Source organism: Muscardinus avellanarius, assembly GCF_963383645.1.
Source record: "Muscardinus avellanarius genome assembly, chromosome: 17".
Classification (NCBI taxonomy): domain Eukaryota; kingdom Metazoa; phylum Chordata; class Mammalia; order Rodentia; family Gliridae; genus Muscardinus; species Muscardinus avellanarius.
Genome location: NC_137803.1, coordinates 61,844,261 through 61,861,895, shown reverse-complemented (window position 1 = coordinate 61,861,895; position 17,635 = coordinate 61,844,261). Strand labels below are relative to the sequence as shown.

The window sequence follows — 17,635 nt, the reverse complement described above, 5'->3', positions numbered from 1 at the left end:
GTATGCTTATTAGCTGTTTTGATGGCCTTTCAGAAAACGAAGTGCCGTCAAGGTTTCACCTAATGATCTGGGCTGCCCATCTCATGACGGTGATTTGTCAGAGTTCTTGTATATGGTGGCTTTGGGTCTTTGGTCAAATACATGCATACATACATACATACACATGTGTGTGTTGATTTATGTATTTAAAGAATTTTCTTTTACAAAATTCTCTTCCCACTGATTTTTTGCATTCTTATTGATTTCTTCTGGTGAATGGAAGGGCTTCGTTTTAGAGACCCATTTTTTTCCATTTCTGTATGTCTTGTTTTACACTAAAGCTTCCAACAGCTCCTGATGACCACTGTCTACTTCTGTTATTTTCATCAAGAGTTTCAAAATGGTGATATCTTAATTCTACCATCTATTCATTACCTATAAGACACACACACACACACACACACACACACACACACACACACACACACACAGTGTGTGCACTGAGTAGCCCCGTAGCCCTAGGAACCATCATCCCATTCACAGCACCCAGAGAGCGCACACACAGGAGCTCTGCCTGCAGCCAATAGGTGGCGCTGCACCATGCTGAAGGTGACGCCCTTATTCCAGACAGGGTAACATGGTGCTTTCAAAGCATTCTTCCTGGCTGTGACTGGAAGATGCTGATTTAGACTAACTTTATCTCTCAAAGTTAAAATATTCCTAGATTTCAATATATCTAAACACAATTAGATTTAGTGTAATACATCTAAACACAAATCATCCGAGGCGTCACGCCCAACCCAGTGCCAAGAGGGCACGGGGCAGCCCCTTGGAAATCGTGGCCTTAGACTGCGTGTGTGCGTGTGTGTGTGTGTGAGAGAGAGTTCTCAAAGAAAAATCTAGTCCTCAGAAGAAGGGGAAAGAATGTCAGGCGGGCAGGAGGGCAGGAACCCCAGATGCCCATCACTGTCCACGATAGCAAACTAGTCCATTACCAGAGACACACATATTATGGTGATGTTAATTGTTAGGGGTCTTTGTATCCTTCTCTTTATATTTCTTCTGGGGTCTCAATTTCCTCTACTGGAAACCGCCGATTAGTCCTGTGGGTTAAGTGGCAGCCTCCTTAGGAAGCAACTAATCCAGGAAGTGGTTGAGTTTTGCTTTCAGATCCAGATGCTGTTGGGGGCTGTAAAAGGATGGATAGCTACAAACAGTTTTAAATACTAAAAAAAAAAAAAATACTAGACTGAGAGCATAGTGGTAGAGAGCTTGCCTCTTGTAAATGAAGTCCTGTGTTCCATCCCCAGCACCACAAATAACAAAAAAAAAAGACCCCAAATCTAACAGATCTCATGACAACTAGTTAAAATGTTAATTTTCTCTGCTGGGGATTCTACTGACTCAGAATGAGAAACCTCCCATCTTATTCTGACCAGAAGCTACATGTGTACTTAGAGAAAAGGATTTTTTTATGGTAATGGGATTGAACCCAGAGTATTCTACCTCTGAGATATACGCTCAGCCCTACATTATTTCTCCTTTTGAAACAGGGTCTTGCTAAGTGGCTGAGGGCCTCAGTAAGTTGCTGAGGCTGGCCTCGAACCTGCGATCCTCCTGTCTCAGGATTCCCAAGTACTAGGACTGCAGGCATGCACCATGACACTGTGCTGAGCTTTAGAGAGATGAAAATGGGGGTGTGGACGAAGGGTTTCTAAAGGTTTCCATGAGAAGGAAGGGAGGACCGGTAAGAGGGAGGGGCTCACACGCTGTTCTTTAGGGGACGGGACTTCAGACTAAGGACAAGCACTGCGGGGGCTTCTAAGATGCTTTCAAGGGAATATGAGTTCCCTGCAGGATAAGAGACACCAGAAGGCTTTGACTGGTGACAGGCAGGGCAGAATTCAGAGCGTCCAGGGAGGCCCCGGGGGCACTGCACTGCATGACTTAGGCACCGGCTTAGAGTGCCCTGAGCCCTCAGCCGCGTCTGACATGTCAACTCGGTTGGTTTGTGGGGAGCAGAGCTTGGGCGTCCTCGCCAGTTTGTGGATGCTCACTCACACCGAGTGTGCGGATGCCACTCCTCTGCCTTGCGTCTCCGCCGGTTCTCTAAACACCTTCCCTGACTGCCGTGACTTTTCAATTGCCTGCTCCATTTAGCCAACTCCAGCTGGACGATCAGCTACATATCACTGCCAATGAGAAGTCGCAGAGGAGAGTGCTTTGGAAGCATGGCATTCTCTCCGCAGGAGCGCTCAGCCTTGGCTGGGCATCATGGAACCAATCAAGGAGGTTTTATTTGTTTTTACTTGTTTTTTATTTTTACCAACACTACTGTCTGAGGTCTGCTTACAGAGACTGTGATGGACTGGTTTGGGTGTGGCCTGAGGGTAGTTTCCTCTTTTTTTTTTTTTTTTTTTTTTTTACAGGTCCACAAATGACTCTGAGTGTACAGGTAGGGTGGCTCCATCTGTGCAGAGGTTCTCATGTTTAGTACCTGCTAAAGCTGACACCCTGCCGGTCACCCTTCAGGACGCTGAGTCCTTGCTCTTCAGCTTTCTGTCACTGGAACAAATGTCTGAGCTAATCAACTCTTAAGGAGAGCGAGCTTATTCTGGCTCACATTTTTGGAGGTTTCAGTGAATGACTGGCCCTGTTGCTTTGGAGTCCGTGTATCAGAACAACACTGCTCACCTCAGGGCCCTCCTTGGAGCAGAAAGAGGAGACTGGGATCCAGGCCCTCTTTGGGTCAGGCCCCCAATGACCTAAAGACCTCTCATTAGGCCACCTCCCCAAACTTCCGCTATCTCATTACCATGTGACGCTTTGGAGGACATTCTAGGTTCAAACCACAGGGAGCTCTAACCCAGTTCTCCCAATACACATAATCTATGGCAAAAAACGCTTTTCTAAAAACCGTGAAGGCAGAAAAGGTTCCTCTGAAACCTCTGACATAATTTCCAATAGAGTTACTAAGTACTGTTGCATGATCTAAACCAGTTTGGGCTGGATGAGGCCCTGATGTGTAGTAGTTACCAATTTCTCTGGTGTAATGTATGACTTGATGTCACCAACAGTTTGGCCACCAGTTCAGAAAATTCCTGAAGAATTTTCTCAAAAGTTTCCTGAAGAAAATTCCTAAATAGTTGGCTCTCAAAAGTCAGGAGGAAGTTGGGCGTGGTGGGACACACCTGTCATCCAGTACTTGGGAAGCTGAGACAGGAGGATTGCAGGCAGGAGACCAGCCTCAGCAACACAGCAACACTCTTAGCAACCTAGCAAGACCTTGTTTCAGAACAAAAAAAGGCTCAAGGTGTAGCTCAGAGTTAAAATGCGGCTGGGATCGATCCCCAATACGACCACTACCGCCACCACAAGGGTCAGGAAAGGTCACAGAACCCACCCACATGGTGTTCTCTTCTTTGTGAGGGAATCCCAGCCACATGGTCAACACCACTTGGTACAGCTTGAATGTGGCCCCCCAACGCTCATGTGCTGGAGACTCAATCCTCAAAGTCATACATGAATGATTTTTGGAAACAATTAGCTTCATTCAAGCCTGTGAGGACAGAGGCCCCATGGTGACTTGCTGTTTTACGGGAAGAAGAAGAGAGCCTGAGTTGTCACGCTGTTCTCTCATGCCAGGTGAGGGCCTCCGCCATGCTGTTAGGCAGCAAGGATGGGCTTATTAGAGCCCAGCAAATGCTCTTGGACTTCCTAGACTCCACACTGTGACCCAAATACATCTCTATTGTTTATACATTACCTGGTCATTAGTCACAGTGTCAGGAGACACACCAAGACCCTATTCAAACTTCACATTTGTTTTTTCACAGCACTGGGGGTGGAGCCCAGGGGCATTCTACCTCTGAGCTACACCCCAGCCCTATTTTTTATTCTTTATTTTGAATCAGGGTCTCACTGAGTTGCAAGGGGCCTCACTAAGTAGTTGAGGCTGTCCTCGAACCACGATCCTCCTGTCTCAGCCTCCCAGATGCTGGGTAGCGTGCACCACCATGCCCAGCTGCGTCTTCTTTCTTGAGAAGCCAATGAACCTTCAATGAGTATACCTATCGTTATTCTCTTTCACTGGAAGCCACTCATTTCTCCCCCATTTACAGTGACACAGAGGATGGGAATAGAGGGAGAGCTGAGTGTGGGACTCTGGGAGAGGCGAGATGAGGGCTTGGGGAGCACTTACAAGCAGTGCACCACTGTGCGGCCTTCGCCCCCGTTGTACTCCTCCTGCCACTTGTCCACCTGGCGAATGAGCTTCAAGAAGGAGCGCTTGGACACTGGCGTGTCCCTGTACATCGGCCAGCCCAGGAACTGGAATTGCTGTACCATCCGATATCCATCCTGGGGCTAGAGAGAGCCAGGCAGCAATCAGGGCGTGGAGAGAAAACAGGCGTATTTACTTGACTGATTCCCCTGGGCTCATTCTACCTACTTGAGCCTCTAATCAATGTGGGACGTTATTAAAGCAGAGTCCAGCCACTAAATAGCAAAAGCAGCTTCTACAGGCCCGAAGAGTGATCATTTTTTATCTCAAGTGGTTATTAAAAGACAGACATTTTCAATGACAGGCCACAGACAAATAAGAGCGAAGCAGAATACTTTGCATTTTGCAAAAGGTAAGTGAAATATCAAAACTAAGGACTGACCTCCCAGTGCCTTACAGGGGAGAAAGGCTTTATTTTAATTGCAGGTAAGTTTAAGGTAAGGGATAAACCACAACCCAGAGATGTTTGTCAGCAGAGCTTGATATAGATCACTCTGTTTCCTGTGAGTATAAATATTACTAAGATATCTGCAGTTAATTGATCCTTAGTCATAATTAAAATGAAATTGTGCAATTCAAAAGTGTTACAGTTTACATTAGCAAAGCGACCACGGCTTTAGTCTAGCATACTACATCACCTGGGTCTACAGCCCCTTCAACAGCATTTCTAACTTGGTACTAGGGATTGAATCCAGGGGCATTCTCCCTCTAAGCCGCAACTGTGCCATATATATATATATATATATATATATATATATATATATATATATATATATATATATATATATATATAGTTTGAATAAAGGTCTTTCTAAGTTGCTGAGGCTGCCCTCAAGTCTAATCCTCCAATCGCAGCCTCCCAAGTACTGGGATGACAGGTGTAGTCCACCAGGCCCAGCCTCTGGCATTTGGACAGGTGGGCCCTCCAACCCCATGGGCATGCTTTCTTGGTTGGCTCTTCTTCCTCTGCGCCCCTCTGTCTTCCTCTGTCTCAGCTTCCCTTTCTCCTAGACCTCTGCCTGATGGAGGCACCTAGGCCTGGTCTTGAGGCCCTTCTCTCTGTCTCACCTGCGATATTTCTCTACATTTACATGGGTTAAACACCACTGCTGAACCCTAAGCCTGCTGTGTCCTCTTCAGACCCCTCTCGCGAGCACCCTCCTCATGCATCTAAGGCTCTTCCCCCTCAGCCTTGCAGAGCTCAGTGACTTCCAGCCCCATCTTTCTCATCCCCAAGTCCCTGGGATCCTCTGCGTGTCATCAGAACACAGCTGAGGACTTTCTACTGCTCACGGCTGCAGCTGCTACTACCTGGTCCTACCACGGACGCTGGTCCTCCGGGTCCTTCTAGCAGTCTCCAGATGGGTCTCTCTAGAGCCTGTCCTCCACATAAAAGGCAGAGTATTCCTTTAAAAATGTAAGTCACTGGGTCTGGTGGCGAATGCCTATAATCCTGGGACTTAAAGGCAGTGACAGGAGGATCTCAGGTTCCTGGCCAGCCTCAGCAATTTAGCAAGGCTCCAGCAATTCAATGAGGTCCTATTTCAAAATAAAAGATTAGCCGGGCATGGTGGTGCACGCTTGTAATCCCAGCATTAGGGGGGCAGAGACTGGAGGATCATGGTTCACGAACAGCCTCAGCTACTTAGCGAGGCCCTTTGCAACTCAGTGAAACCCTGCTTCGAAATAAAGAATAAAAAAATAATAATAATAGGGGCAGGGGTGTAACTTGGAAGTACAATGCCCCTGAGTTCCATCCCTGATACTGAAAAAAAAAAAAAGATAAAAAAAGAAAATAAGTACGGGGTGTAGTGCAGAGGTAGAATGCTCGTGGGTCAAAAAGAAATAAAAAGTATAAAAAGTTATAAATCATACCATATAGTTTTGACGAAAACTCTGCAATGGCTATTGCCTTCTGAGCAGCAGCTCTGTGCTGGCCATGGTCTGGGAGGCCCAGTGGCTCCCCGTCCTCCCCAGCCGCTCCCCTTCCCTCTGCTCCTCCTTGTCTTTGCTGCGGTGCTCCCATACCCCGCCTCCATGGTACCTGGAGCTCCCAGGCACATCCTTGCCTCAAGGCCTTTGCACTGACCCCCATTTCTGCCCGAAACCTGTCTCCCTGGCAGCCCCAAAGCTACTCTCTTCTTTCTCTGGACTTTGCTGACACGGTGCATGTATTTAAAACAAAGACTTGATTCCCTCCCACGCAGGCATCTTCTACCCCTACTCCCCACTTCTCTAATATCTTACTTTCTAATACACTACATCCACTATGATTTCTATCATATCTACTCTGTACTGTCTGTCTTCTAACAAGACTCTTTGCTTGAACACACTTTAGTCAGGCTCCTGACTGAACCCTTTCTTAAGTCAAGCAATAAAGTTCCCTGTAAAGCGCAGCTTTAGAAGAGCTCTGCCAAGTCAATTTAGGAAGAACACCCTAGGCTTGATACCTGACCCATCCCCACCAGCCCCAGGTGACGGCTGGCCACGAATCCTCAGCAAGAATCCTGCCAGGTAGGGTAGCCAGACGCCCTGGCCAGGAGGTTTCCTCTTGGTAATTTTCCATCCGTGGCCCCACCTCACTCCTTGGCCATCTGCTGCTCATGCAGAATTCAGAGTTGAGTCCGATCTCCCTGTGCACTCCTGACCCCACTGCAGTGGTACCTGTACTCATCACAAAGCTCCTGAACAAAGTCCCCCTTACTGAGCCTTAGGACCGTCATTGAATAACTTTTTCCTTTAACACCTTTTCAGTTAGCAATCTCAGTTTTTTTCACGGACACATTCCAAACTCCCAGAAGAGTAACCGACACAGAGAGGGTACGCTAACACCAAAGCAAGGGAACCCGAGGAAGGCCCAGGAACAAGCAGTGCAGGTCGCCCTTACTCTGGCTGCATTATAAATACGGAATATCCTGCTGATGATGTCTTCCTCCAAGTCAGCTGACACAAATTCCACCTGGATGGGGCCGTGCCTGTGGACCCCGTTTTCCGGCCAGTACTGTGGACACAACTGCATCAAAAATACAGAAACAGCAGGTTAATTAGAAGGATAAATTTACCCTTGCAGTCTGGATAAGGTTAGTATTGACACCCCGTGATCCTCAAGACTTCTTTGATTTCCTCCCTTTTCTTCTCCTTCCTCCTTTACTCCCATTAAGCAGATGTCAGGACTTCCTTGTTAACTGGTTCTCACTCCACCCTCCCACTCCTGCCGCCCTCTCTACCATGCTTCCATGGGAGTCACGGATCTGCTTCCTACATCTCTTCCTGAGGTCTGTGACTGCTGCAGAGGCCCTTAGGCCGTGGGGGAGACACACACCGTTAATGCCCAGCTCTCCCTCCACCCCAGCTGGGCTTTGGGGATGAGGCTATTTGTGACAAGATTCAGAACCCGGGGCTGCAGTTTTCTTCTTCTGGCCCAAGCTCTCCCGGCTCAGGCCTAGGACCCCTGGTGTCCTAAGAATAAAAGCTTTGCCATTTTACCCAGAGGTATCTCTGATTAAAAAGACAATTTCCTGGAGTCTCGAACACCAGGGGTTTGTGCTACAGGGTAACTAGAACCTTTGCACAAGGTGATACCCAAGTCAGCGGGCAGGAGCGGCGTGGGCTATGATGGCTTAGTCAAGGGTGCTTGTATTTGCGGCCCCCCAAAAAGGAAGACTTTCTAAACTTAGAGGCAGTCAGGTAGCAAGAATTCCTAAGATCTTTTCTCTTCAAAAATCTTTCTTAAATCCCCGAAGACTTCATAGGCATTTGAAGTTTGAAATTAAACTTCCTTTGGGACTTAGTACTTCCAAGTGACTTCTTTTAGAGCAGGGCTTAACTTTAGTCTTTTTGATTTGCCTGAAGGACAGACGGCTTGTGGTAAGGCAAGAATGGAACGACTTCATTATTTTCCAGCCTGTTTCGGTAGACCCATGATTCAAAACGTGTCACCCCATTTTAAGCAAAATGATGTTTCAAAAAAGGAGACTCTACTGAATTTCCTTTTTTCCTTTTGATGACTTTTATTTTCCAAAGGATTTAAAACATCACTGTTGAAATCAAATGTTTAAAATCAAATGTCACACAATGGTTGATTTAGATCCAAGACTGCAAGATAAATTCTCAGTTAACAGTGCGTCAGTAGAAACCGCCATGTCTTTCTCTTTCTCCATTATAGAGAAGTTAAAAGGTTGGGCCTTATTTTTTAATTAAAAATGAAAGTAGAAACAGGTGCAGTGGCATAAGCCCATAATCCCAGTACTTGAGAGGCTGAGACAGGAGGGCTACAGGTTTGAGGCCAGCCTCAGCAACTTAGACCCTACTTAAAAATAAAAAGAGGGATGTAGGTATAGCCCAGAGGTAAAATGTCCCTCCGCTCTGTCCCTAGTGCATGCGCGCGCGCGCGCACACACACACACACACACACACACACACACACACACACACGGATAACTAGGGGCAGTTTTGATGTTAGCTAAGTGTATGGTATTTTAGAAACTGTGTTTATTTTAAAATAATGCCTCTATGAAGTCTCTCCTTCCTCATCAGCGCTTTCTGATGACAAGTTACTGAACTGCCTTGTCAAACCATAGCAGGCCTGCTTCCTTTCTCTCTGATACCCCAGGTACCCGCTGTGTGAATCAACAGCGCGATGATGGGGAGCACGAGATGGGGTGAAAGCTGTGACTCGCCCATTTGGTCTGTTCCGCCCGTTTTCTCTGCAGCCCGAGCCGGCCCTGCTTTCTGTTTGCTTTCTCGATTCAAACGCCTGATCAAAAGCTTGTCATTTACACCGAAGAAATATGAATGGCCTGGGCTGGCGCCTGGTTCTTGGCATCGCGCATCCTCCATTCTGCCCAAGGAAACCATGTAGAAAATGGCTTAAATGGTGCATAACACATCCATAAACCAGCTCTATAAATACTTAAAATAGTTGAGTGCTAGCCGCGTACAGCTGCAAAGCCTTGAAGTTCAATGCACAGTTTAGTGTTTGCTAAAAGACCGAATCCCAGGAGCCTCTTTCTTCCCACTCTGAAAATCGGTTCCGTCTTTCCTGCCACTGGTCAGCCAAGGCTTGGTTGGAATCCAGACAGCTTGGGTTTAGAAGGCAGCTTGAGAATTCAAATGGTGGTGTTCGTGAAGAACGTTCTGGAGTCAGTGATGTCCTGTTCACTAACAGTATTGCCACATTTCAGGGTTCAATTTGGCAAAATGCTCCTAAACATGGAATAAGTGCTTTGACATCATGCTCTACCTTCGCACTAATAACATGTGCCTTTGGACCGCTTAGCATCTCACTATGATGGGTAATTATGGTGCACCAGTAAAAGTATAAAAAAGGATCTTGAACCGGTGAAATTTAACCTGGGGCTCTGAAAATAAAAACGTCCGGATCCTGGTTCTGTTTCAAATTGTGGTTTCTTTATAAATGGCTGTAGTCTGTCCAAGAACACCGGCAGGGAAGACTTCTGAAATATTTAAGCTTCTTAAACTAAAAGGGTTAGGTGAGAACAAGGATTATCATTATTATTTCATTAATGAGCTTTCGGGTGAGAGCCTCACCAATATAATGTAGCACTTCAAACATATTTAAAAACCTTAGAAAAATGAAAACTGAATGTCCGTGCCACATACTGCAGATTGAGGCCAAGAGTATAGACTCTGTGTGTGTGTTAATTACTGGTGACTGAGCCCAGGCAGGGGACATTCTATCCCGGAGGTATACCCCATTCTTTTCTATTTTTATTTATTTATTTATTTATTTATTTTTTTTTGCTATACTGGGAATGGAACCCAGGGGCACCGTACCTCCGAGCTACATTCCCAGCCCAATTTTTTTAGCCTTTATATTTCTGAAACAGGATCTCACTGAGTAGCGAAAGGCCTCGCTAAGTAGCTGAGGCTGTCCATGAACCGGGATTCTCGGGTCTCAGCCTCCTGAGTGCTGGGATGACAAGTGTGAGCTAACACGCCCGGCTAAATTTTAATTTTGAGACAGGGTCTCACTGAGTTGCTGAGAGTCTTCTAGCTAAGCTCCTGAGGCCAGCCTCAAACCTGCAATCCTCCTGCCTCAGTCTCCAAGAGTATGAAATACTGGGATAACAGGCCCCTGGGTTCTGTAACACAGACTTTTAGGAAGAAGGCATCGTGTTCCATTTGGATGCTTAGATACTTCAGACTTTTCTCTTCTTCTTCTTTTTTTTTTAAAAAGAATTTGTCTCTACTAAACAGGAAATTAAGTGTGCTCCAGAGGAAGATTATCCTTAAAAAGTGCTGACTTTGAACTGTCCCTAAAACCCGCCGCCGTGGTGGTGCAGTGGGTCACGGGCTTCACCTCCCACGGGCCTGGCGCTCATCCTCTCTGACAGCTGGTCCAAGAAACGGCATTCACCCCACGATGGTCAGCCGCACCCCCCTCCCCCGCCCAGCGCTCCCTCTTTTTCTGTCTAGGAGAAGCTACATAAGAACCCCAACCATCATTCTCAGCTTCTCTTATCTCCACATTCACGTTTATCCCCTTTTAAAAAATATTTGTTTGTTTGTTTGTTTGTTTTGCAGTACTGGGGATGGAACCCAGAGGCATTCTACCTCTGAGCTACACTTCCAGCCCTATTTTTCAGTCTTTTTATTTTTGAAAGAGGGTCTCACTTGAGTTGCAAAGGGCCTCGCTAAGTAGCTGAGGCTGTCCGCAAACACATTCACCAAGAGTTGATGAAACCGTTTCAACTTGCTTGGTGGTCTCCACTGCCCCCGTCCCCACACCTGCAGGGTCAGGAGTGTCCTCCCGGGAAGCACAGGGGCCCCGGGGAGGGAGCCATGGTCACGTCCTTCCTCCGCTGCCCTCAGGAGGCGTGCTCGCCCTGTTCTTGCCTCCAGGTGTTGGGATTCCTGCTCAGCTTGGCCTCTGCCCAGGACTCCTGTCTCTCTCCTGTGTGTTTCCGTCCTTTGGGAAGGGCCTGAGTCTTAACCACACTTGCCTCGTCAAGTCAAAGCCCCTGTCTAGGACTTCAGCCTGTCTTTTGGTTCCTATGCACTTTACTCTTTAGACCTCAATTCCACCTGGTTTTCAATTTCAGTATTCCTAATTCTCCATCATAAACCGGCATTCAAACCCTGGCCCAGGGCCTGTGCAGAAAGTAAATAAATGAACGAAACACCAAACAACGAAACCGCACACGGACTTGGCTCCTTGGCGGGCGTGAGCCCTGCCGCGAGGCGTCTCACCTGGGCAGGGTCCACGTCGTTCAGCATAACTACGGATGTGCAGTGGTAATCCAGGACCAGTCTCCAGAAGTCCTTGACCGTGTTTGGCAAGGGATGCTGGGTGACTATGAATGCCGAAGGCTGTTTATAGCTCTGCGAATATAAACAAGAGAGACCCAAGTAGACCCAGGGAAACGCGAAGGGAGCGATCTGTTTTGTGGACATGGAAATGTGTGCCACAAAACGCTGGACATATTTAGCCATCGTTGAATTCTAGTACCACTGTCAGCACCAAAATGAACCACATGTGAACTTATCTGTGTACTAGCAAGAATAAAATACTCTCATTTTGATATCCAGAGAATGTAGTGTCTCTTAACCATTTTAAAGATGTTTCTGATCGTCAGGATTGACGCTATACATTATTTAAGGGGAGAAGATTTATGTTAAAATTATGTGTAATGAAAATAGCTCTGCTTTTCCTGATAGTCATTTGCTTGTAAATAAATAAATGTGATGGTGTTACTTATTCCTGCTAGGAAGGATACACATGCTTTTATATTTTCAGCTCTGGAGTACTCTTTGACTACACCACACCAATATAATTAAAATGTCCACTTTAGCATTGAAAATATTCATTTACTTTTCCCATTAATGGAACCATAAGAAGAAAGCAAACTGACGGGAGGGAGGCATTAATCGTATGCCCTTCCCATGTGAATTACTGTCTAAATTAGGAGAAAAGAGCCGGGCTTGGTGGCGCACGCTTGTAATCCCAGCATTCGGGAGGCTGAGACAGGAAGATCAGGGTTCGCAGCCAGCCTCAGCTACTTAGTGAGGCCCTTTGCAACTCAGTGAGACCCTGTTTCAAAAAAAATAATAAAAAATAGGGCTGGGGGTGTAGCTCAGAGGTAGAATGTCCCTGAGTTCCATCCCCATTACCGCAGGAAATAAATAATAAGTCGGGCGTGGTGGCGCACGCTTGTAACCCCAGAATTCGAGAGGCAGAGACCAGAGGATCTTGGTTCATGGACAGCCTCAGCTACTTAGTAAGGCCCTTTGCAACTCACTGAACCCTGTTTTAATATAAATTAAAAAGACTAAAAAATAGGGCTGGGGGTGTACCCTGGAGGTACAAGGCCCCTGGGTTCCATCACTGGTTACTGCAGGGAAAAAAAAAAAAAAAAAGGAATGAACGTGACTGTTAAAAGCCGAAAGCCGGGCATGGTGGTGCATGCTCGTAATCCCAGCATTTGAGAGGCTGAGACCAGAGGATTGCAGTTTGAGGACAGCCTCAGTACTAATTAGTGAGGCCCTTTGCAACTCAGTGAGACACTGTTTCAAAAATAAAGAATAAAAAATAGAGGCTGGGGTGTAGCTTGGAGGTCCAGTGCCCCTGGGTTCCATCCCCAGACTCGCAAAAACAAACAAACAAACAAACAAACAAACAAACAAACAAAGAAAGTTAGGAGGAAAGGAAGCTGCACCGGTGCTCCCAGCCACAGCACCCCATTTTCCTGCTGAACCTCAACAGCTGTCTCTGGCTCCCAGGCCAGAAGACTGAAAAACGTAAGTGCCCAGGGAGAAAACCTTGCATGTTGCCTTCAGCAATACTTCAGGGACAAGTGGCCTTGGGCGAGTGGACATCTGCCCTGCACACAGGCCCACGTGGCGTCTGGACTCTGCGTTAATTGTTGAAGACAGTGCGCCTCTTGAAGGAGGCGGGAGCAGAGGAGCCGCGGGAGGCCCGGCCAGCCTCCCTGCCTCCTCCCGAGGGAGGGCGCTTACGTCCATCAGGGCGGCGTTGACGTAGTTGCTGCTCTCCCCGTCGATGGTGATGAGGAAGGGCAGGCAGCGGTCCGGGGGCAGGATGTCCATGCACCGGTTTTTCTCGTGGTTCCTGGGCAACAGCGCGATGCTACAGTCTTCAACCCGCAGCGTTGGGGTCACCATGTTTAGGGTCTAGGGGACAAAGGAACGAGGCGTGGCCTCGGGGTCAGCCAAGCGGCCACCAATAACGGGGTTTCATGCTTTATCACAGAATGAATGCATGTGTGGAAACCTCGCTCCATACAGGAATGTCTGCATTACCATGTGCCATTTAAGAACAAAAGAAAGCCTGCCTGGTGGCTCAAGCTTGTAATATAGCATTCTGGAAGCTGAGACTGGAGGATCACGGTTCAAGGACAGCCTCAGCTACTTAGTGAGGCCCTTTGCAACTCACCAGGGTGGTGGCACATGCTTGTAATCCCAGCATTTGGGAGGCTGAGACCGGAAGATCGTGGTTCACAGACAGCCTCAGCTACTTAGTGAGGCCCTCTGCAACTTAGTGAGACCCTGTTTTAAAATAAAGAATAAAAAGCAGGGCAGGGGTGTACCTTGGAGGTCAAACACCCCTGGGTTTCATCTCCAGACCCGCAAAAAAAATAAAATAAAATAAATAAAAACTCTAAAACATAGGACCGGGGGTGTAGCTTGGAGGTAGAATGCCCCTGGGTTCCATCCCCAGTAACACACACACACACACACACACACACACACACACACACCAAACAAAATAAATAAATAAATGAATAAATAAAAACACTTAAAAATTAGGGCGGGGGTGTAGCTTGGGAGTACAATGCCCCTGGGTTCCACCCCCAGTACTGCAAAAAGAAAGAAAAAAAAGAAAGAAAGTAAACTTAAAGACTAGCCTGATGTGGTGGCCCATGCCTGAACCCCAGGGCTCGGGAGGCTGAGACAGGGATTGCAGGTTCAAGGCCAGCCTCAGAAACTTAGCAACGCCCTCAGCAACATAAGGAGAACCATTTTAAGTTAAAATATAAAACAGGGCTGCATTGTAGCTCAGAGGCAGAATACCCTGGATTCAACCCCAGAACCACAACAAAGCGAAATGACAAAACAGAACCCCAACACCTAATGGCCACTTTATGAATTATTTCCAGATTTTTCCATTTAATATTTTCAGAACAGAAAGCAAAGCCGCAGAACACTTTAGTGCTTTAAGTGAAATAACGTGATTAAAATTTATTAAAAGGGCACAAGAGGAAGGAGGTGGGTGCACAGAGCATTTGCGGACTACAAGAGGCCCCCTCCCACTCCTTGAACTTCCCCCAAGTTAGACTTATTATCTTTCTCCGTGGATTTTGTTCACAGATAGCGCCTGTCAGACATAGGGGCAGGGCTGAGGCCTAAGGATCAGGGCTGATCCCTGGGATTAAGTGCTGTGGAGTCCAACCTGACCTGCACTCTGGGATTCTGGGAAGGGTATGATGGGGAAGGTTGGCCTAGAGCCAGGTATGACAGGAAGCACAGTGAAGAACTGTGCCCGGGAAGCATGTTGTGCCTGCACCGTATTCAGTTACACTGCGTACAAAGGGCCCCGGTGTTGGGAACAACTTGTGCCTACTTGAAATCAAAAGGACTGTTAAAAGCTGGGCGTGGTGGCACACGCTTGTAATCCCAGCATTCAGGAGGCTGAGACAGGGGGATCGCAGTTTGCGGACAGGGTCAGCTACTTAGTGAGGCCCTTTGCCACTCAGTGAGACCCTGTTTTAAAATAAAGAATAAAAAATAGGGTTGGGAGTGTAGCTTGGAGGTAGAATTCCCTTGGTTTCCACAAATAAAATGACTGTTAAGACTAGTGGTGTGTTTTGCACCAGGCACGGTGGCACAAGCCTGTAACTGCAAGACTTGTGAGGCTGAAGCAGGAGGATCAAGGATTTGAAGCCAGCCTAGGCAACTTTGCAAGAACCTGCTTCAAAAATAAAATTTCAAAAGAACTGGGAGTGTAGCTTAGAGGTAGAATGCCTCTGGGTTCAATCCTCAGTACCAAAAAAGAAAAAAAAGACCAGTGGTTTGCAACCAGGTAATTTTCCTGTCCTTCCCTGGGGTCATTTGGTAATGTCTGCCCAGGCTGTGCACGGGGCTCTGTTAGAGACATCTAGAGGATCAAAGCCAGGGGTACCGCTAAACGTCCTATAAGAAAAACATCACAACAAAGCCTTGCCTGGCCCCAGATGTCAAGTGCGAAGGCTGAGGCGGCCACTGTGGGTTCAAGGGTTCAGGAGCCGACCTTGGGACACTTCCTAAGGAGCAAAGTCACAGCCAAGGGCCTCTGCCTTTGGCATAACTTACCCGGAATTCCTCTTTAATCTGGCTGGAATTTGTCTGTGGGTCCAGTTTGTTCATGTCATAATACAGAGACCTAACTTGGGAAGCGGGGACGGAGGTGTCTCCACAAAGGCAGGCTTCCAGGATGGCATCGTGGATAAATACATACTGCTCCTGGAGAAGCAGAGGCGGTAGTTAGTCGTGGAGAACTCAGTACCCAGAGTGCTGGAGGAGGGCAGACACCGCCAGATGTAACCCCACGATACCAAGATGATGGAATAACCTGCCCTACACAGAAACAAGCTCGAGGGCTTTGGCTGGGGGGTCTGCGTTTTCCAGGGTCACTAATCCTGGCCCTTGCATGTGACAGCTGCCAGCTCTTGGCATCACCATGGAAAGAGAGACAAAGTAGATTTTGTGCAGAGCAACCCACAAGCCAAGCACACGCCGATGCACCCCTGAGCAGGCGCCCCGATACTCCAGCAGCAGTGGCTTGAATGCCCCCGAAACGCTCATCTTGGGAATTTGGAAGGAGCACAATTTCATCTGTCCATGTTGAAAAGACAATTCACTAGCCAAATAAATAGGGCAAAGAAGGTCCCGGGGATTCTGATATTGCTCTGAGGACAAACAGTTCTGAACATTGGGAGCTGCTTCTTTCAAAACATTAATTAACATGATTATGATGAAAGCTCTCGTAAGTCCAGAGTAGAGCTCTCAACATGTGTACAATACGTCCACAGTTTAAAAATGGGTCCTCTAGGGCTGGGTGCGTAGCTCAGTGCTAAGAGTGTTTGTCTAATCACACAAGGCCTGGGTTTGATCCACAGCACTGCAAAAAACAAACACGCGCAAAAATGGGTTCTTTAATTCTGACTTCCCATTGACTTTCTCTATAATTAACTAGTAGAGTTTTGCCAGGTTTATTACTGATCTTTAGTTATATGAAATGTTAAAATGTTATAATTATTACCATTACTTTCTATAGACAAGACTTTTAATTCTCAAAAATAGCTCCCTCCCGATAACAACTCAGAAAGAAAGAGTGAAGATACACTGTAGCAACACATGAACTATACAGTACATTTAAAACAAATTTGATTACTGGGAATGGTGGCGCACACCTGTTATTCCTGTACTCAGGGGGCTGAGACATAAGAATCCTAAGTTCGAGGTCAGCCTCAGCAACTTAGCGATGTAATATTTCTCAACAACTTAACAAGACTCTCTTTTGAAATAAAAAATTAAAAAGGGCTGGGTGTATAGCTCAGAGGTAGAATCTTCTGGGTTCAATCCTCTAAATAATAATAATAATAATAATAATAATAAGAAGAAGAAGAAGAAGAAGAAGAAGAAGGGGGGAAGGAAGGGGAAGGGGAAGGGGAAGGGGAAGGGGAAGAGGAAGAGGAAGAGGAAGAGGAAGAGGAAGAAGAAGAAGAAGAAGAAGAAGAAGAAGAAGAAGAAGAAGAAGAAGAAGGAGTGTGGTGCACACTTGTAATACCAGCATTTGGGAGGATGGGACAGGAGGATCACGGTTTGCGGACAGCCTCAGTTACTTAGGCCCTTTGCAACTCAGTGTGACCCTGTTTCAAAATAAAAAATAAAAAAAATATAGGGCTGGATGTGTTGCTCAGAGGGAGAATGCCCCTGGGTTCCATCCCAGTACCACACACACAAAAAATAAATAAATGTTATAAATAAACTTTCCTTTATTATCTTTAAAACAAAGCATGCCTAGTCTAAAGGAAAAGAGACCATGAAAACAGCATATGTAGATTGTTATTTTTACGTTAGCTAAAATATTGAGATTAGGTTTACCGGTGGCTTTTATAAACTGTAATGCGCAATCAAAACATAAGGGATTCCTGTTTACTCTGCTTCATGAATCACTTTCTGTGTGATGGGTTATAAAGCATACTTAAAATCATCAGATATTAATAAGAATATGAATGTCCCAGGAGCAGGGTGTAACACTTCTCAAAAACTTAAATTCCTGATACACCTGGAATTTCTATCCATGGAATTCCTACTTGGTACAGGGCACTTCTAGAAAATGGGCAGATTCCC

General features: G+C 46.6%; 1 protein-coding gene across 5 annotated transcripts in view; it reads right to left on the bottom strand.

Annotated features, from left to right (window-relative positions):
• The window catches only part of PTPRM (protein tyrosine phosphatase receptor type M), a gene marked incomplete at both ends in the record, with an annotated part of 778,612 nt that overhangs the window by 13,520 nt on the left and 747,457 nt on the right, over nt 1-17,635 (bottom strand). For all 5 annotated transcript variants that reach the window (XM_080714509.1, XM_080714510.1, XM_080714511.1 and 2 more), the window contains 5 exons: nt 4,181-4,344; nt 7,149-7,274; nt 11,474-11,605; nt 13,241-13,414; nt 15,593-15,742. In XM_080714509.1, coding sequence (XP_080570635.1) covers nt 4,181-4,344; nt 7,149-7,274; nt 11,474-11,605; nt 13,241-13,414; nt 15,593-15,742 — 746 coding nt within the window. The remainder of the gene's footprint in view (nt 1-4,180; nt 4,345-7,148; nt 7,275-11,473; nt 11,606-13,240; nt 13,415-15,592; nt 15,743-17,635) is intronic.